This window comes from Brachyistius frenatus, unplaced genomic scaffold (genome assembly GCF_029030835.1).
Source record: "Brachyistius frenatus isolate BFR_SWC_R1_liver_20210118 unplaced genomic scaffold, ASM2903083v1 Contig_157, whole genome shotgun sequence".
Lineage (NCBI taxonomy): Eukaryota > Metazoa > Chordata > Actinopteri > Embiotocidae > Brachyistius > Brachyistius frenatus.
In genome coordinates this window covers 758,189-784,346 of record NW_027210756.1, presented here as the reverse complement: position 1 = coordinate 784,346, position 26,158 = coordinate 758,189, and the positions used below count along the sequence as shown (strand labels likewise).

Sequence of the window (26,158 nt, the reverse complement as noted above, 5' to 3'; positions counted from 1 at the left end):
TAGCAAACCAAACACCTGCTCATATATTTACATAAATACAATTTAAGATGATAGTTTATCTTTGTCTTTGAGACAAATGAGTAGTGAGGCTGCATTACAAAACACTTTCTTGCCTGGCCAAATTCGGAAGAGGAATGGCTGTTATAGCATCAGGGTGAATAAAGAAAAATATAACAGGGCAGCTTTATAGGGAGGAGGTTAATCAGCTAAAATAAAGTCGCATATAAGGATGAGCAAATGCTGTTTGAACATGATTTAAATCGGAAGTAATCTACACAGAAGTAATGATTCAATATTTGATGTACTATAACATGTAACTATGGGACTACAGTTGTAAAAGTTAGAGGAGAAACTGAAGGCCTTCTTACAATTTATATCTCCTGTTGAGTGTTTGGATTCGGTAGTAAACCTGGCACAAAGCTGTACATATCACTAACAGGATGTGTTTACTGCTTCGGGCCTCAGAGACCTGTTTGCTGTGCTCTATCTGGGGTATTCTCTCACTTTTTTTTTTTTTACTCCAGCTCGTGTGTTTGCGTGTCCCTGCCTCAGACAGACACAGCACCGAGACCCCCTCCGTTACCCAGGATTGGAGTCATATGATTCAGCTTTAAGGTTGGAAATATCAGTCACACACACTTATTGTGCTCGGAAAAAAGAATAGCGATCATATCCTCCCAGCTGTGAAGGTATATAGTCACACCAACTTTACCAAAACACCACCCGCTTGCTCCACCCTGGTCACTGCACGCACCAACGATGACCCCACCCATCCAGGTCCCGTCTATAGTGAGCAGACAGAGGGGGGTTTAGCTCAAACTGCTGCAATCTGCAGAAATCACTGTGCTGGACACACTCTGGCAGCCAGTGGCAGCCCTATATCCTGCGCTCAGCTCTTTCCCTTTGTCACGGTGGATTGTGGATGAGCTCTACACCGGCGTGTGGGTCTGTGAGCAGAGGTGGGGACAGGGGCCGGGGTCTGGGGGTGTAAACAGGCTCTGTGTGTGCGCGCTATCAATGCTGACACACATGCGTGTCGCTCAGATGAGTGAATTTTGAAGACCTGGGACTTTCTTTTATCCTTAAACACTACTGAATAGCGTCTGGACAGAGAGCCCGGTTTGATCTACACTGTCCGCTCTGGAAAGTAAAATGTGAATTCATAAGAACTCTTTTTTTTTCAGTTTTGAAAAGGTAAAGTTGTAACTGGCTGATATAAGGTTGTTTTAAGAGCCTGTATTTTGTTTATACGTATTGTGTGATTATGACCCACATGCTTTAGAGGATGTCAATAAAATAACAAAAAAACACTGAGATTAATTACATTTAGATTCAAATCTGTCTTACTGAAGAGTACATAAAGTAAATACAAGATTACATGATTCAATTAAAAGTGTATAAGAATATATCTGAGTTTTTCTATCAAAATGTGTTACAATAAGTACCAAAAACGAACTGTAAGTAGTATCAATTTAGCTATAAAGTTATTTGCTATGCTCAGAGAAGCCAAGTGTTTTCTTCCACTTTCTGACTGTCAGTGTATTGATCTCAAATGTTATGTTATTGAGTTGAAGCACAAAACATATACTGCATGTGGTGTTTCTTGATTTTAATAAACCAGTCAGAGAAACAAATGTTGCAAATGTTTTTAACTCATAGTGTTGAACTGTGACCGAAGAACAAACAGACCATCACCACAGAGCATATACTGTGTAAAAAAAAAATCTGCCTAAAGAAACCTTTGAGTAAAACACACTGACAGCCAAAGATGTGACAGTATTATTTGTGTTTGTTATCAAATTTACAAAATAATCCTAAAAACAATTATTTCAATCCAAAGTAAAATGAGCATTTCTGTCTAAATACTTACTGGCCACTACCACCTCATTTCTTTTATCTACGTATGACATATTTCTTAATTCATTTCTTTGTTTAAAATGTTAATAGTTTGGGCCATTTTAATCATCTAAAAACTGACAACACCAACTTTCCCCACCACTTTAGCAGACCGTGTACTGTTTAAAGCACAAAGGCCGCTTTTAAACCAGCAGCATCTCGCCTCAGCTCAACTCAGCCGTCCATCAGCCCTCCCTGAAACGAGTCTGTTGAGGCAGGTGCCGTAAAAATTCTAAGCGGTGACACATTTGCTCAAATCTGTTGACAGTGCCAATGAAAACGAACCATTGATGGTATAGCTACAGTTTAAACGAGCATGCACACTTAGAAAGCTTCAACTACGATAATATATTCACAGCAAAAATGCAAAATCCTGGAACAACACTAACAACACAGCAGAGCTTTTTCATTACCACTAACTATTTACAATGAGCAGCATGTTATTTTCCAAATGGCTCAGCCCTCCATAAGAGACCCATCATCCCATAAAGTCCTCACCACGACCACTTTATTGGTTCAGCTACACCCAAGCTCACAGACACACACCCTGTAGAGACGGGAGCAGACGAGAACACAGAGGTTCAGAACTAATTTAGGTGTCAGAGAGAGTTTGGGTGCCCTTCTCAGACCGTGTCTTAGCACCAACATGAATGAGTCACTCCATATGTTTTCTAATTCAACCATCAAATCACTGCTCACATTACTATACGGTGCAAAAGAGAGTTGCACAGGGGAAAACACTTATCCTGGTCTTGAGGCTCTCTGGCATCTTCCGGGGCTTTATGAATAACCCAGATCTTGATGACTTGCTCTATGTGACACTCTGGCCAGGTGCCCCACGGTGTCTCAGGAATAATTTAGAGCAACTGCAGTTCCTCAGATGAAGGGAGGAAAATCGAAAGGAAAAAAAAAAAAATCAAAATTGTAGTGTTGGAAAAAGGTTTTTGTTTCTAAAAATCACGTTTGACTCAATACATAATGGATTTCCTTCAATACATCACTATTTAATCCTGCAATTCAATTCAATCCAATTCAATTCAATTCAATTCAATTTTATTTTATTTTATTTTATTTTATTTATATAGCGCCAAATCACAACACAGGTTATTTCATGGCACTTAACACATTAAAGTCCTTAAAGCAAAACTTTACAATATTATACAGAGAAATCCAACAATTCAACAATTCCCACATAAGCTAAGAGGGAAAAAAAAACCCTCCTCTTTAAGGGAGAAAAACCTCCAACAGAGGGAAGAAACCTCCGACAGAACCAGGCTCAGAGGTGGGAGGCCATCTGCCTCGACCGGTTGGGGTGAGAGCAGAGCAGAGAGAGAAAAGGACAGCATAGAGATACAAGAGAAGAACTGTTGGTGGAGACCACCAGAGCAGGGCAGAGACACGCAGCTCCATGACGGGACATCTGCAAAAGAAAGAAGAGAAACTACGCCAGCGAGGGAACTGAATGGGCAGAATGATGTATGGATATAAGAGAGTGTGTGTATGAACTACCAGGGGGCTTTCTGTTTTTAGTAACACTGATGAGGTGAATCCAGCATCTTATACGGATTCCCTTTTTAAGAAATCCTCACAAATTAAGATATAATTGGAGAATTGGAAGCGTTGAGGACCATGTGACATGTTTAAATCCACGATATAAAAAAAAAAAAAAAAAAAAATTTGCTGGCAGGATTTCCCCCATTAAGATCAGTAACAGGCAGCAAGGCCACATGTGAATGTTCCGTTTTAGCACCAGGGACAGCACCAGACTCGAGCACACGGTCTCCCCCTCACTGTTGTTCTCGCAGTGATTGTGGAGAACACTGGAAATGTGCGTTTCGAGACACGTGTGTTTCCGACGTGACTGTGAAGGGTCGGAAACACACCTACACACGCGCACACACACACACACACCCCCTCCTCCTCCTCCCCCCACGCACGCCCCCACCCCCACGCACACCCCCTAACTACCACAACCACGTCCACTCTTTCTTTCTTCTCCCTGTTGAACGGGAGCACGGGGGGAGCGGGAGTCGGTGTAGTAGCTACGGACGGTCCTTCGGATGCTCGGCCGCGCGGAGGAGGAGGGGGGGGGGAGAAGAAGAAGCCGCTGCGGATATCCGTCTCGTACCTGCCTCTAAACGCGGGTCCTCTCGTCGCTTGTTGTGTGTGTATACATTTTTTTCCCCCCCTTCTTCTCCCTCCCCGCTTGACGGTTTTGTGTGAAAGCCAGATAAAGAGAGCCTGGTTCGGTTTCGTAACGCGCTGCACCGGTAGCAGCGCGGAGGGAAAAGATCTTCTTCTTTTTTTTTCTTCTTCTTTTTTTTTTTTTTTTTTGTCTCCGAGGATGCGGATTTAACGGAGAAACGTTATCAGTCACCTGGATTTTATTTTTTAAACCGTAAAAAAAAAAAAAAAAAAAAAAAAAAAAAAAAAATCGAATTAGCGTAGCGGCACGCGACGGTAGCGAAGGGAGCTATTTTTTCATGTCTGGTGAAAAATCACGTTTAGTGACGCGATAGAAACAATATCGACAGGTTCTTTACCAGAAGACAAAATAAGGGGTAAGCGTGATTTTTTTTTTTTGGTCTTTTTTTTTTTTGGTCCATTTATTGTCCACCAGCAGCAGCAGCAGCAGGCTGCCCAGTAATAACAAGGCTAATGAGAGAGGAGGCTTGATATTCAGGTGACTGCTGTTAGCTCGCCACTGCTACCAGCTCTCTCCGAGCCAATAGATCACATTAATGTACCGCATTTTCTGTAACTCTTAAAAGAGACAAACCCAACACCCCCCTCTCCACCCACCCACCGTGCATCTCTGAAATGTTAAGCTGTCTGGTTGAGAAGTGTCTCACTGCAACGCCTCAGTTATTGGGAACCACGTCTCTATATGTCCTGTCTCTTCTTGCCTTTGTTTGAATCGATGTCAAACGCAGCCACATTTTTATCTGCGTGTTCAATACAGCCAGCCTGTGGATCTTTTCAGCATCTGCTTGTAAACCAACCAAGCCTTGTTGCTTGCCCCTGATTATAATTTTTTTTTCTTCTAATCTTAGCAAGATATGTTACAGTGATGACATCTTGTAAAGCTGCAGGTTATTTTATTTTTTTTCTTTCGACATTGTGTGCTGTGTGGTTATGTTATGATAGGTCAAGAGATTTACACTGCGTGCCTGGCCTAGACTGTGACTCATAGCAGGGATGAATCAGGTAGAAGTGTGTTTTAAAAGGTGCCTTTTACTAGAAAAAGATTATTTTTAATTCTAAAGCCAGTGAACGCGTTGTTTTGAAATGTGTAAGTTTGCTAAATGCTCGCCAAGCATTAGACAGCACCTCCAAATCTAGCAGACAGCACAGAGCTTGACATTTACAGGCTACCTACCACGTGCAGAACCGTGTTTTTATGGCCACGGAAACATCAGCCCATTGAAAAATTGTGGAACAAGAGAAACACATGGACACGCGTATAATTACTTTTAAATCGCCAGTCTTGATGGGGAATTTTACATTTTTGTATTTTGTCAAGCATAGATTGGTGGGTGACACCCATGATGGAGAGGGTAGGGTGGTGGTTACAGCCAGATACAGTATATTCAAGGAGTGATGACTATTTTTTTTTTTGTGTTGATTTTCTGAAATATGAAAGGAAAAAAAAAATCAGAGAAAAGGATGAGATTCTGCAAGACAAAGCTGTACCCTCATTAAGGAGGGCATTGATGGCACTGAACTGCTGTTTTGTGCATTTTTGATTGACACTTTGGCTAGAGCGATGCTTTTTTTGTGAAACCAAACCCATTGGTGTCTAAATCACGGAAGGGTTATACGACCCTGTGTCAGTGGGTCTTACACCACTCACTGCTGTCTTGTTGGCTCATTTTATATTTAGTGACTGATTTACAAGTCAACTGTGGGGTTAGATAGAAAGCCATGAGTTCATTCTGTTGTATTTAAATTGCCTCCTTGTCCCCCCCCCTCCTCTTCTTCTTCGTCACCTGGAAACTGGTTTATTTTGAAGACTAAATTTGACAAAATGATAACAGTTAAATAGATCTAGAAATATAGATTCATGTCTAAATAGACAACAAAATTGGCAATAGTGTATATTATTTAGGTTAAGAAGTTAGTTTATAATTATTTCATGTTTGCCTAAATTTATTGCTTTCCATTATTTGTTTCTTTTTATTATTCATGACTCTTATTTACCACTTGGATCATTTTACTTTCCTATGTATGGTTTGGCCAGAACTTCTTTTTTGTTTATATCATTGTTATTTTACTTATTGCGAACTTCCCACTGGATATTCTCATCAATTTATTATCTTTTGTCTAGTCGGGAAGGATATTTCTGTGTGGACATGACTGCTCAGTTATATACAGCCTCAGATACACTTTATACATGTTTCATAGCCTCTTGTAGGGAGTCTGCAATTTAATTTACTCAATGCCCCCTGGTCCCCAAAACAAGCAACAGCTGTACAGATTTTGGTTTAGTTTGACTTGATGGCTTTGGTCTGAATCTCAGTTAAATAATGGAGCAACCTAGCGTAATCCTAATAAAATGACTTAAGCAGCTTTGAGGTCTCTGTCTAAGTAAACACATGCATATGCTATTAAGGTATATACTCTTTGAAATTGTATTTCAATTTAGGAAATGACCAAAGAAGACAAACAGGTTATAAACTTCTTTTGGAGTGTATGTCATTGCACCTTCCATCGTCTTGCATCTTTCAGCACCTCCACATCCAATATAAAGTTGAACTTAACTACTTCCATGAAATCTTTTATGAAAGACAGCAACATGATTTAGTACCATAAAATGGGCTGCAAATCTTACACTTTGACAATCCTAATAACATTTAAGAAGTAAACTACAGTCTGTGGGCTGCCACATACCTGAAAGCAGATGTTACGTTGAGCTGTTTTGTACTGTTCTGCAGTTAAAATCTTTAAAATCTCCTGTGAAGCTGAAAAATGACCCAATTTCCACGGTGCCACAATGTCTAAATAGTCATACGCAAAATATTGCGGAGGTACTGATCTAAACATTCAATATTAACCACCCTGCATGTCACGTTCATTGTGGAGTAGATCCAATATTACCTTCCTACAGATAGAATTGGTTTCTTTGATAATAATCGAATGAATAGGTTAGTCATTTTCTTTGTTGGTATAAAATGTATGTAAAGTAGTATTGTACCACTAGAGGGCAACATGGTGACTTTCCCTTTGTTGCTATTCACCTTGTTGATGGGTTATGGGGCATTGCCGGCAGGCAGCGTTAAGGATAAGGTTGGAGCTGGCCACAGACAGTATATTTAATAATTAACAACATCCCTTTGGGGCTGTAGATGACATCTATTCTCACAGACCTGCCGTGATTTGACAAAATGCCAAATGGGGAAGTTGCAAGGAAAATAACACTGTGTAATTGTGCATCAAAACACTCAGTGGACTTGGAATAATTTATTGGCCAGTGTGCAGATCTTCTGTCTCCTTAATGCTTTGCCCAGCCTTCCTGTGCAAACAACATCAGCCATCATTAGTCCTACTTTCAGATTGTTATGGACAAACTGCCACACTTACAAAACTGAATCTGCCTGTGAGAGAAAAAAATATAAATATATGAAATGCCTGTATTTCCTATACTTGCAGAGAATGTCTGTGGAAACATCAAATATATCAGCATCTCATTGCAGCGTCCGTGGAACTGAGTCTGGTTGTTCTTCTTGGTAATTGCTGGCAAGAGAGAAAACGCATATTAGTTGAAAGATTATTTTTGTATGAGCTTAAAAAGTGTGTTTAAAAAAAAAAAAGAAAAAAAGTTGATTCATTGCAGCTTTTTAAAGTGAGCATTTATCTTCAGGATGGACATGGAGTTTTGCCGTGATGAAAATGATCTGTTGTTATTCAAAACATTTGGTTTGTGTTTCAGTTAGCACTGCAATGTTCCCTGTAAGAACAAACTGAAACAGACTTCATTAAATGAACCAACATCCTTTCTTTATTCTATATATATTTATATATATATATATATGTATATAGTGTGCATGTTGATTGTTAATTCTCGCCTCAAAGGATCCCAGTGAGATCATACTTTGTTATTGTGTTCATGGCCACAGGCTAAAATAACTGTGGAGTCTTTTGAGTGAGAGGACAGCTTGTTGTGATGATAGATGGATGAGAAATGTCTGTTAGCTGTCTGGGTGGCTGGCTAGATGAGCAGCGTCCAACAATAGGATGGGACTGTGAATGTGGCCCCCCATCGTGCTGATTCTGAAAATCCCTCTCGAACAAGCTTTTTTTTTTTTTTTTTTTTTCTTTTCCCATTCGTGCCATTCACACTTTCATTTTGCTGCAGTGAACCATGTCTCTAACCCAGCTTATGTTGTGTGTAGCAACTGTTTAATGTGCAACTCTTCATTTAACTTTTAAATTTATTTTTAATTTTTTTTTTTTTTTTTTAGGCCCATGTAGAACAACACCGCAAACTACAATGGACAGTTTAGTATGGGTAGTCATTATGTCCTCTCTTGCCTTCATTTATCCAGTCTCTTATGTCCAGTTTTGATGAATGTAAAATACCCTGAGAGCAAAACTGTTGCCATGTCTACACTTTGTAGTGAAGACCGAAAAGTGACATTGATAATGGACCTGAAGTCAAAATGTTTTTTTGTTTTGTTTGTTTTTTAATCTGCTTGATGGGCAAAACATGGGCACAAAGGTTTGAGGGAACTAAAGAACCAGTGAGGGTGATGACATATTTTCAAAGTCAAATCAGATGAACGCTGTTTATCTTTATTCTTGAAAAGTTGACATTCTGGAGATACATTTGAGGTTTTCACTCACTCGAACAGACCAGTTTATTTTCAGATTTTCACAAAGTAGGTCAACAGCATGATTAGCATTTTACAGCATCTTTCAAAGACAGTGTGGCCATATGTAGATCATCAAAATGATCCCCTTTAAGCTGTAGCTTTCAAGATGTATATATATTTTTTTAATGTTTAAACCAACTAAAGAAAAGTCAACCAGAGAACTATCCTGAGCAATTGTGTCATCTGCATAAAATATGCATTTTGTTTTTAGATATCATTAATATGAATGGGGAATTATCTCGCATCTATAATTAAACCGTAACCAGTGAGTGCTTTTGATTGAAAGGTTTTTTTTTTTTGCTTTAATAGCATTTACTTTTCAGAGCTCAACAATAGATGGCATGCAGTGAATAGCATATACTTTTAAAGCATGAGTGTTGAAATGGTCTTCACTGACCTCAGTCCTCTTTTTCTATACTGACAGCAATAAATTATATTACTGTTGATTTGATGCCAATATTCTTCCTACATAAAAAACGTTTCTAATGTCCCTTTGAAAGTATTGGAAATACCAGCCATGTCTGGTACGAGTTGGACCACATTAACTCTAAACTTCGACTGCAGGCTTCAAAATTACAAGAGAATATGATAACTGTAGCGCACTGTGTAACGCTCAAAGTTGGAATCACAAACACAGTTAAATGCTGAGGATTTTTGAAAGAGGGCTGTCCACTAATATCCTCTATTTTTTGAATAATATCCCAAAAATGTAGAGAGTTAAAATGACAACAAGCTCTATGAGAGCAGGACAGAGCTGCACAACCTTTGAAAAAGGCCTTTATTTTGTATTTATGACACATTATGTACTATTGAAACTGTATATGGTGTGCTCCTAATACATAAATACCCCTTTTAAAGATTAGGTCATTGGAAGGACTTTGTTCAGCGCCTCTTGCGTGGGCAGACTTTTCATCAGAGATGGAAAGTCCGAGCTGTTTTCTTCCAGCTGTGTTTCATGGGGCACAAAATGTTGCACACCTCCTTAGAAATCCAAAAGCACAATATCTCACTGCCAGTTCAAGTCATAGAGTCATGTTGAGAAATACTGACGTGGGCAGTATTATAGTACTCAGATACTCATAAAGAAAGCAGTGTTTGTAAACCTCTACATTGTATGTATACCATTTATTGTTTGTGTTCAATTTATGAGTCACTGCCTTTCTGGGGTTCTTTGATATTATATTTAGGTTATGTAGGTCCATATTCATGTCGTAATTGGATCGTTTTGTACGTCAGTTTTTTTTTCATTGTCTATGAAGCAGTAAAGCCTTTTCACTGATACATATCTGATGAGTCCAATAAAACACACACACACACGCACACACGCACACGCACAGGAGCAGCCTTACAGGCATGCTGACAGTGCGTATCTCTGCGCTTGGTCTTGTGTGTTTTAAGATGGAAAGAACCATTCCACAGTGGGTGAGTCTGATTTGCATGAATAATTCATTCACTAATGTTTTTCATTTGGATTTTTGGCAGATTAATGCTGCGACTGTCTTCCAGCCAAATTAATTTAGAAGTACAGGTTACGCTTCGGACTCATTCAGCTATTGTAGCAGGACAGGAGCCAAAATCACTATAACTTTTTCCTATTATTTGTACCAATATTAATAGGCCATGCCATGGATGGGCCTGAATTGCCATTGGGCTGCTTTAAAAAGGCACAATATCTCTTTTTACTTCCGAGATGTATGTTGGTTGTACCAGTGGGATTATACCAGATTTGGTTCTTGAAGTAATATTCTGTGAGTTCAGCTATTGAACTTGTTATTTAGATAAGCAAGTGCAGCTTGTGTCACCAACTGACCTGTGATGCACTGCTTCAAAAATGAGACTTTGAAAACGATTGAAAGTGTGACTGTGACACTATTTAAGATAATTTAGAACATACTTTAGAAATTCATAAAATATTCATTCAAATAATACAGTGCTCATTTGGATATGAGATGAAAAATGGACGTCGTTTACAAAGCAGGTGCTTCTTCTTTGTCCATGGACAAGACAAAGGTTATAATAATAGTAATAGTACTTCAACGAAGGAAAAAGAGTATATCATCTGGAAATTTTGTTGTCTATTGATTATATTCAAATATGGTATAATTAGATTGTCATAAGATTTCTTGTCATAATGCATCTACATTAACTCCTGTGTACCTGAAATCAGTCATCTGATTTAAAAAGAATAATTTTGAAAAAAAGTTGGATAAAATAGAAATAAAAAATAAGAAAAGAAAACATCCCTTTAAACATTAAATATGTATTATATACCATTGTGCTGTATTCAGTGCTGGTGCTGAAAAGCAAAGTAACATGTCTACGTGGATGTGTGGCGGGCTCGCTGGCCGCTTGAGTGTTTGATGAATGTGATGCTACAGGTCAACAAAGGACCTCTGCTGTCCTATTCAGCGTGGCATTCAGGCCCGGATCAGCAGCCTGCGGAGGGGCCCCTGATGCATATGTGCCTCTGGCCGCCTCATCTCTGCAAACAGGAAAGGCTTGAACGGCTGGCCTCAACTCTCTGCTGACTCCTCCATTGTGTGGGGCCAGTTCGGCGGGGCAGGCTTTGTGTGCAGCATTTTGGGATCTGCCTCCCCACCCTGCTGGATCATCTGGGCATCACAGGCAGGTTGATTTGGGGCCGATACAGAGATGCCACCTCAGCTTGAACGGAGGCTCGTGGCTGCTTTGCGCTCATAAAACAGCCACACACAGTTGTTTCTTTAATTTCAGAAATGTTTCGAAGGCATATTGACGTATGAAAGATGTTTCACTGATGCCGATTTCTGAAACACATTTAACATTTAATAATTGTGTTATTGAATACCAGAATTATACTGTGGCTTTGAGTCGGAGTTGTATGGCAAGGCTTATAGCTCCTTTGTTTGGCATCAGAGGGAGTGGTTGTGTGTGTGGTTGTGTGGTTGTGTGTGTGTGTGTGTCCTATTCTATTCCCCTGGTGCATGGCGGCAGTGTGGCTGGCTAATGTGCACAGGCCCTGATTCTCTGCGGGTGAGTGATTGTGGGCTATATTTCTCTTTTCCTCTCTCCTTGATTAACGGTTGCAGTGACAAACAGAGCAGCTGAGCGAAGGGAAGCAGCACTGGGAGGGGAGGAGCGCTGAGAATGAAAAAGAAAGAGGTGGTGGCGCTGCCTATCATGCCGCTGGCTCTGCCCTGCTTCCTTTACCAGTGTCATTCTGTTTGTGAGCGATGGCCTGATGCGTGTCTGCCCAGTCAGAAGCTGGGGTTTAGCCTCGAGGCAGTCCTCTGTGCCCCACTTTGATTCTTCCCCTTTTCAGAAGCACTATATTTCTGAACAGTCACACTTGCCGTACTTGTCCCGCTTTCCTATTTTAAGTTGAGAAAGCGTAGTTTAGCATATTCGCAAAGGTTACATTTCACGTCGGCCACACCTCGTTATCCATGTTTTCATTCTGTTCACAGCCCTACGGTGTTGTCCAGTTATTGCAGTTATAAGTGGCTTATATTATAGGTTCTTTGGTATTATTTCTTTCTTTTTGTCTTGATTACACTAGGAAGTGTTCAGGGAGTCATTTTTCTAATGGCATATTGATATATGAAGGATAAGTGACAGATTAAAAAAAAAATCTATCATTACATTAATGCGTGTCCTTTGTTATCTATTGGTGGATTAGGCCTCGAGGGGATTTTCTTTCATAGAACCTCTTTTATGCCCCCTTTTTTGTGCCACATCTGTCTGTCTGCCTGTCTGTGTCTTTTTTTTTTTCAGCTGTGCTGTTTGAAGTTGCATTGTGGTAGCTTTGGGGGGGGGGCTATCATCTGATGTCTGCAGAAGCATTGTTTATGGAAAAGATTGTGCTCGAACGGATCATCTACGTCTTTTAGCTTTGTAGCAGAGGGGCTTCTTTTCTGTCACTGATTTTTTTTTTTTTTTTGTGTGTGTTTTTTCTCTGTCTGTGCAGGGGGGAGGCGCTTGCACATCACTCACACTGGCTTGAGTGTAGGTGTTGAACCGACCCATTTTGTGTGCTGAATACTGATACTCTACATGGTTACATGCTCAGTGGGTGGATTTGTACGTGTGGCTGTTAGAAGCATAGTGTGTGTATGCGAGAGGAGGGCTGGTGGTGGTGGGGTGTAATAGGTCAGCTCGGCTTGCATGTGGGGTTTTTATGCCACACTGTGTTGTGTGGAAGGATGAGTACAGTAGTTTGTATCATAGTAGGTCAGGGGATTGTTTGTCTGATCCAGTGAGGAGCGATTAGTGCAGACACTGAGCCGAGCCTCTTCCTTCCTACAACAAGGGGAGGATTTCTCCTCCCTTGCTATTGTGAGACTTGTGTGACACCCCCCCCCCCTCCTACTCCTTCCCTCCCCCCCATCCTCCATCCCCCACCCTAGTTCACCGCCTCAAACAGATTGCCATGGTCATCACTGCCAGGCCTGTCTTGGATAGCGTGTCCTCTTTGTCGCTTTTGCTTCCATGCTGTGACGTTTTGGTTTTTTAAGCTGCGTAGAAATCTAACCACTTAACTCTTTGTCAGAAGCACCACACTACAAGCAGTCGCTTAGTGTAGGTCTGCCTTCACTTTTCATTTATTCTTTTATTAATGATCCCTATAAGTTGCTACGGTGATGAAGAGGGCATTAACTTAAGAGCGTGTTAAGTTGTCAATCGATGGTTGGGGACTGACTGTGTAATAGCATTTTTAATTACTCAACATTCAAGAATAAATATTATACTCATAGGGTTGAAGGCACTAGCCAAGATGTGGAGTGAGTGGCGAGGTGGCAGATCGGGGGGCGACGTGAAGGCGTTGTTCTGCCTTCTTCTCTAATCCCTGCATTTAGTTTCTATTCCCAGCCACTTCTTAATCTACTACTAATAGGATTTGCCAAGGTTTTTTTTTTTTTTTTTTCAATATAGACAGAATGTCTGTGATTTGTTTGACCCTAAAAATTGTAACGTTTACTTTAGGGATGGGATGGTGGATATTTAGCATCCAAGCATGGTCTGCGGGTTCAAAATGTATTTTACGAAATGTTATGTTTCAGTTATTAGATGTATTGTAGCATAAGTAGTAAATTTATTTGTATGTGAAAAATATAATTTTTGAAGTATATTTTACATGGCATATCAATATTAAAGTAGCTGTTGTCCTGCATAACAGAATTAACTATGACCATGACTCTAACAAAATCAAAGCCTCTTTGGTTGATAACAACTTATTTCAAAACAAACCTCAATGCATCCACCACATAATTGCTACAATATTGCATCTTATCACCCTCTTTCTTGCTTGTTTTCTGTCTTTATCCATACTGCAAACTATCCCATAAATACAACATTGCCAAAAAAAAAGATTGTCAAGAAAATACTAAACAAATAACATAATTGACTGTTTCACACAGTGAGTCGCCCCATGCTCTTCAGCCACAGATCATTTCTGTGCGTGAACTCTCTCCTTGCAGTTTGAAGACAGAATAGCTAACAAAGTGCTGTAAAATAATGTTGGAGATTTCATTTTATAAAATGTAGCCCACCTCAGTCTCTCTTTATCGATACTACTCAAGGATGCCGTTGTCTGTCTCGTTTTTCCACTTAATGATGGAGGAATAAATATGGGCCCAATCCTGCTGTACGCAAGAAGTGCACAATACCAATAGGCGTTGGTTCTGGCAGCTCTTATTGATTTCCAGGTTTGATTTAGAGGGTACATTGACCCGATATGGCAGAACAAGTCCAAGAATGGTACCAGCGGACACATTAATGACAGCTTAACATCCAAACAGATAAATCTCTGCCATCGACTATTATCCTGCTTTTCAGTCACACTTAGAGAAAAGAACAGGGAATGAATGCATAGCCTCATTATGTTATGTGTTGATCAGCTGGCCCACTTAATCTCCCACAGAGTGCCGCCTTGTTTGCTCTCTCCCTTCCATCTGCTCTCTGCAGCACAATCTAATCTAACAGAGGCTAAAGTCAACTTTTCTGTCTGGCATTAAGAACAAAGTTTAGTTTACCAAAAAGTTAGAACTGCAGTTTGTATCATCAAATAAATGAATTGAACATTGATCCAAAGGGGAGGGTTAGCAGTTCTCAAAATACCTTTTTGAGCAACCGACCACTTTTCTACCTTTTGTCCTTTCTCTCATCCATCACCTCCATATTCTGTCTCCCTGAAAACGTCCGCCACAGCTACTAGAGACAACAGAAGATAAACTAACAGGTATTAGCAAACTGACTACTCAACCCTGTCTATTAATCTGTTCAATGCTCTTAAGCAAATGGCCTCAGTTAGTTAATGGGTCTCTCTGGTGGTGGTGGTGGTGGTGGTGTGTGTGTGTGTGTGTGTGTGTGTGTGTGTGTGTGTGTGTGTGTGTGTGTGTGTGTGTGTGTGTGTGTGTGTGTGTGTGTGTGTGTGTGTGTGTGTGTGTGTGTGTGTGTGTGTGTGTGTGTGTGTGTGTGTGTGTGTGTGGTGGGTGGGGGGTAATCTTAATGTTGGTCCCCATTGTCTGTCCGTGCATAATACTAAAGACAAGACCTGTCTGGTTATATGCACTTAGTGTTGTCCTTTGTTTTTGACAATGAAGTGAAATTGCTAACAAAAAGCACATTGTTACCGATAGCACATGGCTGATGTTCATATATCATATCCTCTATTCAGATTTTTTTTTTTTTTTTTTTTTTGTGTACCTAATGTCAAAATATTAAACTTTCATCCTTGCTACTGTCAGTTGAACTGTTAGGTTGGTACTACTGTCTTTGTGACATTGAGGATTCATCCATGTTATGTTATGATAATATGATATGATTGGATATACAGATTTTTTTTTTTGGTAGTTGCGGTATTTCTGTCTGGAACAGCCATATTATCTTGGATATATAACATTACTTGTGCAGTCATACAGGAATTTATACCCATTTCATCTGAATAATTGTCACATGCAACATTAAATGAAGTCGAGGAAATAATGCCGTTGCTTCTGACTCAAAATCTGACACTGAGAAATCTGACCTCCTTGTGTATGAAGTATTGATTGTTACCATATTCGGTAGCCTTGTTTTTTATATCTGGATGCTGAGGTGGTGCAAACAGCAGGATAGGAGGGATGTTGCATGGCTAGCAGTGTTGCAAGGACAGTGACTGAGTGATGTGTTCTCTGGGTTTTTGACCACTAGTAGGGTCTTAACGTTTTGCTGTTTGTATCATATATTCTACCAGCGCACTCACAAGTTCTAATTAATGTGTGGAGTTTTCTCTGCCATCCAACACTCAGGATAAAACGAGATTACTGGACTACCATTTGCTGTCATTTGAACATATAAAACTAGAGTGTAGCTGGGCAGCTGTGTGGAGAGTGTAGGTGATGTGCTCCTATTGAAATAGAAATAGATGCTCAGTTTCTAAAATTGAATCTTCAAAACATTAGCTCACAAACATTTCAAGTGTTGGCCTTGTGAAGCTTCTGGTATTATGCAACGTCTTCTCCCTGCTATGTATAACACTGACTGTGGATGGTTTTGTGTTTCTCTTGTCTAAATTGTAGGTTGAATGTGTTTTCCTCCAGCCTGGACACCATGAGCACAATATCGCCTACGGACTTTGACAGCTTGGAAATCCAGCAGCAATATAATGACATCAACAATCGCTGGGACCTGGCAGCAGAGACTGACTGGGATAATGAGAACAGTTCGGCACGCCTCTTTGAACGCTCTCGCATTAAAGCTCTCGCAGGTATGTCACACTTCAGGATGCATCAAAGTTCTTTACATGCTTAAATTATATTATTATGCACCGATATAGAAATATTTGGTTCTGTTTCAAACATGAATTTGTCACAGTTTGATAACAGGAGTGATTGTACCTCATACTTCTATTTCCAGTTTACAGTACTGTAACACTGCAGTTATAACGGTTCAGTTTGTTAGGTACACCTGTACAACAAGGTACAATCCAATACAAACACTACATTGTGAATACTATGTTTTGTTTTTGTTTTTTGTTGATTAAGCTCTGATCATTTTTGAGGCTGCAGTCAGTAATTTTGTTGTGTTAGAGTGGATTATCTGAAAGGTATTTGTAATATTGCAACTCAATAGTGCCAATAGTTAGGTAATAGACATAATAGCATGCGTATGAGTCTACACCAAAGTTAAAGTGAAAAGGGAAAAACGGTCTTCTTGTCAAGTGTTAACTAATCTTTAGTTGATGGAAAAATTGCAGTGCCTGCTCCATTAAATTGAACAATGTGGTAAATTATGTTATGATCAAATAATACAGTCAAAACACTTGAAAAATACATTCTCAACTGCAAGCAAAAGGGACATTCAAAGATAAGTTTGGACTAACATTTTTTTATATTTAGGCCAATATGTTATTAAAGTTACAGTTTTAAATAGAAGAGTTTGAGAAACAGATGACAGTTGTGACAAAACCACACACTAACAGTAATGTGCAAAAATCTAATTGGGCTCTGTAGACTGGGAACAGATTAGATTCTTTTCTGTCCCAAAAGGCACAATTCTCTTTTTATAGGGCAAGACAGGAATACCTCCAAAAGGAGGTCAAAGACAGCCAGCTGCATAGTCAGTTCACCAAAGAGCAGCTTTAGTCAGGTTCATTTGTTTCTGGATAAGAGGGGTTTTTGTGCCAGAGCTTTCTGCAGCAGAACTCATGTTATGTGGTTTTATTGAAATGAAGGAGGAAGCTGTACTTTTGAATAAAATGCTAATGTTGCTTTGATGATAATTTTATTTCAAAACTTACGAGCCTACCCTTGAGTCTTGACATCCTTCCGAACTGTGAAAATGCACGCCTGTCTGGCTTTGTTGGAAGCTTCAAATAAGGTGACCCAGGTAAAAATCCTGATGGCCTTATTTGCGGTTTCATTACATTCAGTGTATGTCTGTCTGTGTCTGTTTATTAATCTATCCTGTTCGGGTCGATATTCACATCCTATCGATAAAAACTCTGTTGTTAATAGTCAAAACAAGTTGCAGTATCTTAAAGAACCCAGCAGAGGGGAGCACCAGGCAGACACCATGACACACACACACACACACACACACACACACACACACACACACACACACACACACACACACACACACACACACACACACACACACACACACACACACACACACACACGCTCGCGCTACTAAAGTAGTCAAAGTATCTCTGAAAGATAAACCTAATTTCACTTACAAATGGAGCCCACCTCGTGTCCTCATTCAGCAGAAAGCACTCTTTAGGTGAGCTGTATTCTGATTGTGTACACATTGTGCTGTATTTAAAGATATAGTGAGTTTCGCTGTCATATAATTATATTATGTTGCGCCATGCTTTAGTGTGTGTACCCCTGAGTGAATGCCTGTGATACCATCTCAGTTTAACAAGTGTGGACTTGATGTGCACATTCTTTCATGTGCTACAGCAGCTCCCCCCCCCCCGAGGCTCAGCTCCTGCCCACCTTTTACAACTTCTCCCCAAATATCGTGTTCTTCTGCATTCTGTAAGGTCCTGCTCACTTACACTTCTCACTTACAGTGTCTCTCAATCTACTTTTCTTTATGTAATATGATCGTTGGATTTCCTAGTTTACACTTCTGGCATATCTTCTAGTGGGTTGGAGTCCTTTTACTTCTGGTCTTACAGCTGTGGGTGCCACTTGTTTCACAAGATCATTATAATTTGCATCTACTCTTCTATACTGTGTGGATAGCGAGGCAAGCTGTGCAAATTTGCATTATTTTAAGCAACGCCCTGCTTCACAGTTACATGTATTTACTTTCATTTACTTGTATTTCCACAGTTGGAAAGAATAATTAAAAAAAAAAAAAAAGTATTTGAAGCACTTTGGAATGTATCCAAATGAACACTGTTATTCTTCACAATACATATGTAATTACATGACAAACCAGTTAAATATGGAATATATTGAGACTATGGCTTTATATTTGATGGATATATGATGAACTAAAAAGCACAAGTCATCAAAAATCATACACTCTCTCCCATTTGGCCACAGTTGTAGACATTGGTACTCAGACTTTAGTCGCTCTCATGAGAAATCAAGCCTATTAGCTCCAGAGGGATTCCCCTTCAGATCAGATATTTACTGGCGGTTTTGGGAGTATGGTCCAGCCTTCCGTCCTCCCCTGCATCTTTTGAAGGGGTTGTGCTCTGAGATGAATAAAATTTGTATGCTCGGCAATAGATCTCCCCTTTTCCCACTGGTAGTGCTTACTCCCCCAGCAGCTTCTGTCTTTTCCTTTTTCTCGTCTGGGTTCATTCACCACACCACGCCATCATTAATTATTATTAATTCTGGTTTGCTCAATGCAAGAGTTTCTCCCACATTTCACTTTAACAGATAACTCAGTTTTTTTTATTTTTTTTTATTACGACACAACATCCACAAAGTAGCCTGTTAATCTTGTTCAGTACATTTCTTTATCAGTATATCCAAATGATTGATGGTTATCAGGAGGAAACTGTTTTTAACATATGTTAAGATGCATGTGCCAGACGTACTATCTGCCTGCTGTCACATCTGCGTCTGATGTTAAATGAGATTGTGATGTCTGATATATGCCCAATGGGCTCCTAAATGGGCATTACTGTGGTTTACTAGTTTTCTCACTGCACGTGACCATAACATAGCTTCTGTTCCTCAGAGGAAGTGTGTCCTCGTTGGATCTCATTAGTCCAGTCCCCCTCCTCCATAAATACCTAGTCACAGAAGGCCCGGGGCATTTTGTCCGCTAATGAGACCCATCCAGATGCTGCCAGCTCATCAGTACAAACACAGATCAGAAAATAATGAGACTTTTACACCACTGCGCCCTGTCCAGGCCAGATCAAAAAGCTATCTGCTCATAAGAAAGGCTATGACTTTAGTGCTCACTGTGTTTATAGTCTTGTGTAATTCTTGCACTGCCATTTATTAACTCTGTAGCTTTGCACTACAGTTAGATTCTTCAGGGCGCTCAATTAAAGACCGCAGGAAGTAGTAAATCTTCCATTCACTGTTATTCACTTCTCAAAATGTATTTATCAATACATTTGCATTAAGAAATATCAACAAAAAAAAGTTCTGCACACATAAACTTGCATTAGATTTTGAAATATGCACAAAAAGCTGCAATTACTGTTGCTATAAAATAATGTTACTTTGTTCATTGATAGAGGAAAATACTTGTTTTGAAACTTCAAAATCCCAGCCCAGTTTCCTACAGTGTTTGCAAACAGGCTTTTAATATGACAAATGAAAATACCATGATAACAAAAAAGAAAATACATTGTCTCCTTAACAAGAGGTAACATAATCATTTCCATACTTGTCCCCGATCTAGTAAGACATGAAATGTGTTCACGCAGTATAATTCTATAATTGTTTTAGGCAGGTAATGACTCACTTCCACCCCAACCACTGCCTAACCATCTGCTAAACAGACACCCAAATTGACATTTTGAAATCTTATTGAGGCAGGAAAACGCTTGTTGTGTTTCTGAGACTTTCTCAACAACTTCCTTCCTGTGTTAACGCCTTACATCGAGGCAAGCACAATGTACAGAACAGGGAAGATCAAATGTTGTCTTTGACAATGATAGAAAGAAGAACAAACCACACGGGGATAAGACCGCATAAATTGATGGGGACTTTTGTGATGCACCTTCTTGGCAGGCCACACCCCGGAGCTCCCTGGAATTAAGGTGGAGTTGGATAATCCACCTCGAGCTACAGTGAGCAAAGGACTCTAATGGTTTAGTCCACCTCTATACCTCCTCCCTCCCTTTACCCTTCCACCATGTTCTTCCTTTGTGCTCCTCCCCCAAACACACCTTATGCAAATGGTACCATTTTTCAGACTGCACAGCAGGCTTTGTTTACACAGCTATCCAACCATGGCTGGTTAACTTGCTCTGCTGTGCTCTGCATCAGCAAATGCCTGTTCAGAGTTTGGAGGGAAGGAATACCCAGGGTTTCTTTACCAGAACCACAAGGGAGTGAAACCAGAGGGGTTTTTTTTAGTTTTTTTTTTTTTTAACTTTGCTCAGAGGCTACAAGCGTGGTGAAATGAATGAAACAAGAGAACATTTTGTTCTTCAGTTTTGTTTGAAATGATTCTTTGAAAAAAGCGTCCACTCTGCTGTGTTTTCATTGGACAAGGTGGGACATACAGTAGATGAAGACAAGAACAGGCGGCAACATTTTTAAGCTCGTGTTGTGCCTTGCCGAGGCGCACCAGGGAATCTAATAGAGGAGGATAAACCAAGGCATTTTGGATATACAAAACATAACTTCTGGACAAGCCTCGAAAAGATTTTGGTTGCAAAGGTTGCTTCTGCTGTGCTATGTAGGAGAATTCTGAAAGGAATATTTAGGCAGATCGAGAAAAAAAGACTATGGAGTGGGAACACAGGGACAGAGAGCCCTGCTTGTCTCCAGCAGCATTTGTTAATCAGGTGCAATACTCTAACATCCTGGAGGGAAGATTTAAACAGCTGCAAGGTAAGAGTTATACAAATCTGTCAATTTGTTTAAAAGGGAAATTCTACGAATAAATAACTTTACATCATACATTAATCCACCAGTTTGTTTATGTTAGTTGAGTGAGCATATTTGAATATATAAAGTAGTTGTCCTGTTTGCTTCACAGTTAAGAGTCTCAGGTTGTTTGGCGTGTGGCTTATGAAAACATTTGTTAATGTGAACAAATTATTGATAAGATAAGCAGTGTTACCTATTAACACATGTCTGTGCATTTATTGAAACGGGAAATATTAAGTAGGATTGGACTATTTGGCTAGGGATAGTCCCATGTGCACGTGGTTTGGGTTGTAAATGATTCCCCAAATAGTTCAGCATTTTTCTGGCATAAGTGATTACCTGTGGGAAGTTGATAAAATCCCTCTCTCTGTTCTGTACTATTTCCGATCTGTATATGGAGAGAACGAGGATAGCAATTGTACACACGCAGTAGGCTTCAGCTCAGATCTAAAGCAGGCCGGCAGTCTGGCACCTGATCACTGGGCCACCTGTCCTTTCTTATCTTATTACAATGCACTGCTCTGTATCTGCCTAAAGCCTGCGAGGTCTGTGAGGTTCGGCGCACAGAAATCACAGTAGTGGGTGGTTGTGACATACTGTGGTAACTGGCAAAAAATCTTGGACTTTACCACTTAGTGGTTTTATTTGAAAGTAGTCCTGGTACTTCCCAAACCCAATTACCTTCCTAGCAAACATCTGTAAGCACTTTTGTTAAATATTAGTGAACATTATTAAAATAAACTCAACTTTGTGGTGTAACTTTAAACAAATTATTTTCTTGAATTCTTGTATTATCACGTGGCCTGTTCCTTTGATGTTTAGAAGTCTTAGTCGTCACAGGCCACACGGTAAAGTATTTGAAAAAGCTGAGTGTGTACATGCAATAGTGAATGAACACACACACACACACACACACACACACACACACACACACACACACACACACACACACACACACACACACACACACACACACACACCACACACACTTGCCATCTGGAATAGAGAGCTGTCTCTGAGTCTACTTGAGGGGCATGCCTACTTTTCCTGCAAGTTTGACGTTCTTACAGTGGACCAACAATATTTCACATTCAGTATTTCGCAATATTTCCTGTGCCACCAGACTAGTCTGCTGAAAGGATGAATTAGTCGTGAGGTGATGTCTGAATAAAAAGAAATGTCTGCATGCTGACGGCACCAGTGCTCTTGACTGGAGATAATAGCCACAGAAAAGATGGAATCTTTTTTTTTTTTCAAAGAAATATATAAGATTAACAGCTTTATGCACCCAAAAGCTCAGGGTACATTCCTACATTTATTTTTCCACTTGTCAGACAAGAAGATCTGGAACTCACTCTAGTGTTGGGGGTCACCGATAAGCCACCAACCATGATTCAGTCAAACTTCCCTATAACGAGAATATTGTGAAATTTTCAGGCCAATTCAGACTGGACTGACTAAATCTGTAGTAGGGAAATTGAAATAGGAAACAGATGTATGTAAGATAGATATACCTCTTATGTAGTTTGCTGATCATCTCTGTACATGGATATGTTCTGGATAAAAGTTGCTGTAAATATGCACAGACCAAGATGTGTAAACACATTTTTTAGCAACACCCACTTGTATATCCAGTTTGACTACCCTGGCTGTCAAACCCTCTTTGTTTTAAATCATGATGTCTGCTGGAATGACAACATAGATGTCTACTCACATTTTGCCACCACTTCACACAAATAGAAGCATTTACAAAATAGTCTTGCATAGAAAATGTGCACTGAGTTTGAATTTTGTATGAAATATTTGTCACCTCACAAGCTATTTGTGCCAGAGTTACACCCTTTTTGGACAGAATTTTGACCTCAGCTTTACAATATATATTGCTGTATTGATTTCCATGCGAAGGCTAAAACATCTTAACAGGGAAACTTGAACAAGAATATTTTAAAAAAAAGTATTTCCAGTGGCTTGAAATAGGCAGTTTTTTTCCTTGACTTGTCAAACATGAAAGTGCCCAACACATCTAGCATTTTCTGACTGTTAGGTTATATTTAACTGGTAAACATTAAACAGAGCAATTAGATTAATATGGGATGGGGAGACGGTTTTAATGAAACACCAGTCCCCATGGTTTGTGTCAAAGAAGCAGTCTCTATTTAAAGATGGCAGGAGGGCTGTTGTTTTGTGCCATACTTTGACACTTCAGCATTTTCTTGTTGCCCAAATCATATTGTGCACTGTGTACTGTGCATAATATACTGTGCCTTTACGGTGCCTCTTGTGTGTAAAGTACAATAGAGAGGTTTTAGTGCCTTTATATTTCAGTTATGGACCTTGGTGCCAAGATAAATACATTGTAAGTTTGGTTTGACATCCCACTCCATAGATAAATACAGCGGTATGTTAGAGTTGTGTTAGGCTACAGGATCTCCGTCCAAAGGGTCACTGTCCAAGATACGAGTCGACTGCTGTGGACTTTAGCTGGACTGTCACTCAGCAGGCATTAGCAGCATGGCGTTATTCAAATACACAGTACTTTGACACAACAATTTTTTTTTTTTTTTTTCCCCCTCAAGGCCTTTAAAACAAATATAAAGTGAAAAGATGTCCAAACAAAAGTCTGCAACTTAGACTTTTTTTTCTTCTTTTTTTTGTGCACTGAATCGACTGATTTCACACTGTAGTGTCAACTTGTGTACTGTTGGTCCTCTATTTTTTTTTTTTTTTTTTTTAAGTCAAATTTCAAAACAGAAGTGTCCAAAGCAAAATGGTTTTTTTTACTCTCGGTGTGCGTATCTTACTTTGTCAGAGGCATTTTTGTTCTCATACTTTATTTAAGGATTTGAATTGATACTGAAAGAGATCAATGTTGCATTTTGGTCAAATTTCAAGTCTAGCAGCTCACTATGAATTGAAAATGGTAATTTAATATTTCTAAAACTGTTAGTGAATGCTCTGACTCTAGTGGCCTCCAGCTGTAACTCAGAGTCACATTACCTTGGTGAGGGCTCACCATATGTACACACACACACACACACACACACACACACACACACACACACACACACACACACACACACACACACACACGAAATGGCTTTTTGTTTGTACAGTTTTGCTAATATTGACAGGTTCCTACTCAGAAAGGTAACAGGAAAGTGCAGTTCTGGAGACTTAACGATATTTGTTGTCTTATTTACATTTTACGCCCCTTTGGTGTCCAGATGTTGTTGCTGAGAGGTGCTTGTTTCTGTCCTCAGCCTCATGAGATTGGCCTTGGCCTGTCCCCTCCTCCCCCATCTTCCCCATTATCAGCTGCAGCTGGCACAAAGAGATGTGACTGAAAGGCATGTTCACTGCCTTCAGAAAGGGACAGAAAGGCCAGTACTGCGAGAGGTTTCTCTCTTACAGTCATTGTAATAACAAACCTGTTAAAGTTAAGCAAGTTTCTATACTTGCAACTTCAAACTATTAAAAGTGTAAGAATAACTCATGCCACATGTGGCAAGGCGGCGGTTTTACCACAGCCCTATTTTCAAAGTCATAAGCAAAGGAGAGGCAGTTCCGCTTTTATCTGGGGGGAAAACGACAAAGCGTGTGCATCTGCATGTGGCAGTTTGCACAAACGTTACCTCAGTTCACACATTTTCAGTTTCCTAAACACGTACTAAAAATTTCAACATTGCACTGAATAATTTGACAAACAATGGCAGGTGTACACAGTGCAACACCTTATAACTTTTTAACATCTAATGATTGATTTTTCTTAATTGCTGCCTTCCCAAGACTGTTTGAAGCAAATTCTGTTGTTGTAGATATTTGAACATTCTTTTAAAAGTATGAAAATGGTGAATTTGAAAAAGCAGCGAAGAAAGAACTTGTGTAGGAGCACCTTTGGCCCACAATGGAAACTTATTAACGTGTCACTGTGTCCTTGGTTAGGTGTAGGCAGTTACCAAGGGCAGGAGAAAGATTCGAGTCACTCCACATATTCCTTTGTAGAGTTAATTTCTAGCCTCGTAGCTTTAAGTGCTGTGTACACCATGCATTGCTTTCCCACTGTTGCTGAACCATTACTTACGAACGTCGACATCTCTAAGATGGTTGGTCCTCTTGTTTTTGCGTTGCTCATGTCACCCCACACCTGATTCACAGTTGTTGTCTCAGCTCAAACCAGCCACTGGTGTGAGTAAGAAATGGTAACCACCAACCACAAAGCTTACAAGCTGCTTTTGACTATCTGAGTTATTTTTTTTTTTTTTTTTTCCACTACTGTACGTGATAAATGGCATGGCATCCCTGTAATGAGCGCCCTGGGTCTACTCTGTAATCTTACACAGAAAATCAGTTCAAGGCCAATGACTGTGGATTCTTGAGCTTCAGGGCGTTTCCAGATTAGGTTGGTTTGTATCAATTGTTATTGTTGTGTATTTTGCCCCACCAGACCACAGTTTTGTGGCCATGTTCTCGTTCTCAACCGCATTTATTTTTGTGTCAAATGTTGCCACCAGTGCAGCAAAGAATGCGGCATGTCTGATCTTCTATTGGTTATACATTTATTAAGAATTACCTAAATATATCAAACGGGCAGTTAAATATCAAACCGAAATGTTCATATATAGATAAATGAATACGTAGGGTAAATACTGTAAGCGTTTATAAACATATACACCCCTATAATAATGTGGTTTACCTTTTAACTTGCATTACACACATCACACTTCATTCACCCTTCATTTATTCTCTTTAAACTTTGACTCATAGAAAATTTTATGTCCAGTTTAAATCCAATAATATTCTGAATTTACAATATAAAAAAAAATTGTAGCGTAACAATCTGCA

General features: G+C 39.7%; 1 protein-coding gene across 4 annotated transcripts in view; it reads left to right on the top strand.

Annotated features, from left to right (window-relative positions):
* Positions 1-3,948: 3,948 nt before the first annotated feature.
* The window catches only part of sptbn2 (spectrin, beta, non-erythrocytic 2), a 51,144-nt gene continuing 28,934 nt past the window's right edge, over positions 3,949-26,158 (top strand). For 2 of the 4 annotated variants that reach the window (XM_069716453.1, XM_069716450.1), the window contains exons 1-2: positions 3,949-4,457; positions 16,307-16,494. In XM_069716453.1, the coding sequence (XP_069572554.1) occupies positions 16,338-16,494 (157 nt within the window). In that variant the 5' untranslated portion in view covers positions 3,949-4,457; positions 16,307-16,337. The remainder of the gene's footprint in view (positions 4,458-16,306; positions 16,495-26,158) is intronic. The other 2 variants (XM_069716451.1, XM_069716452.1) reach the window with 2 other exon arrangements.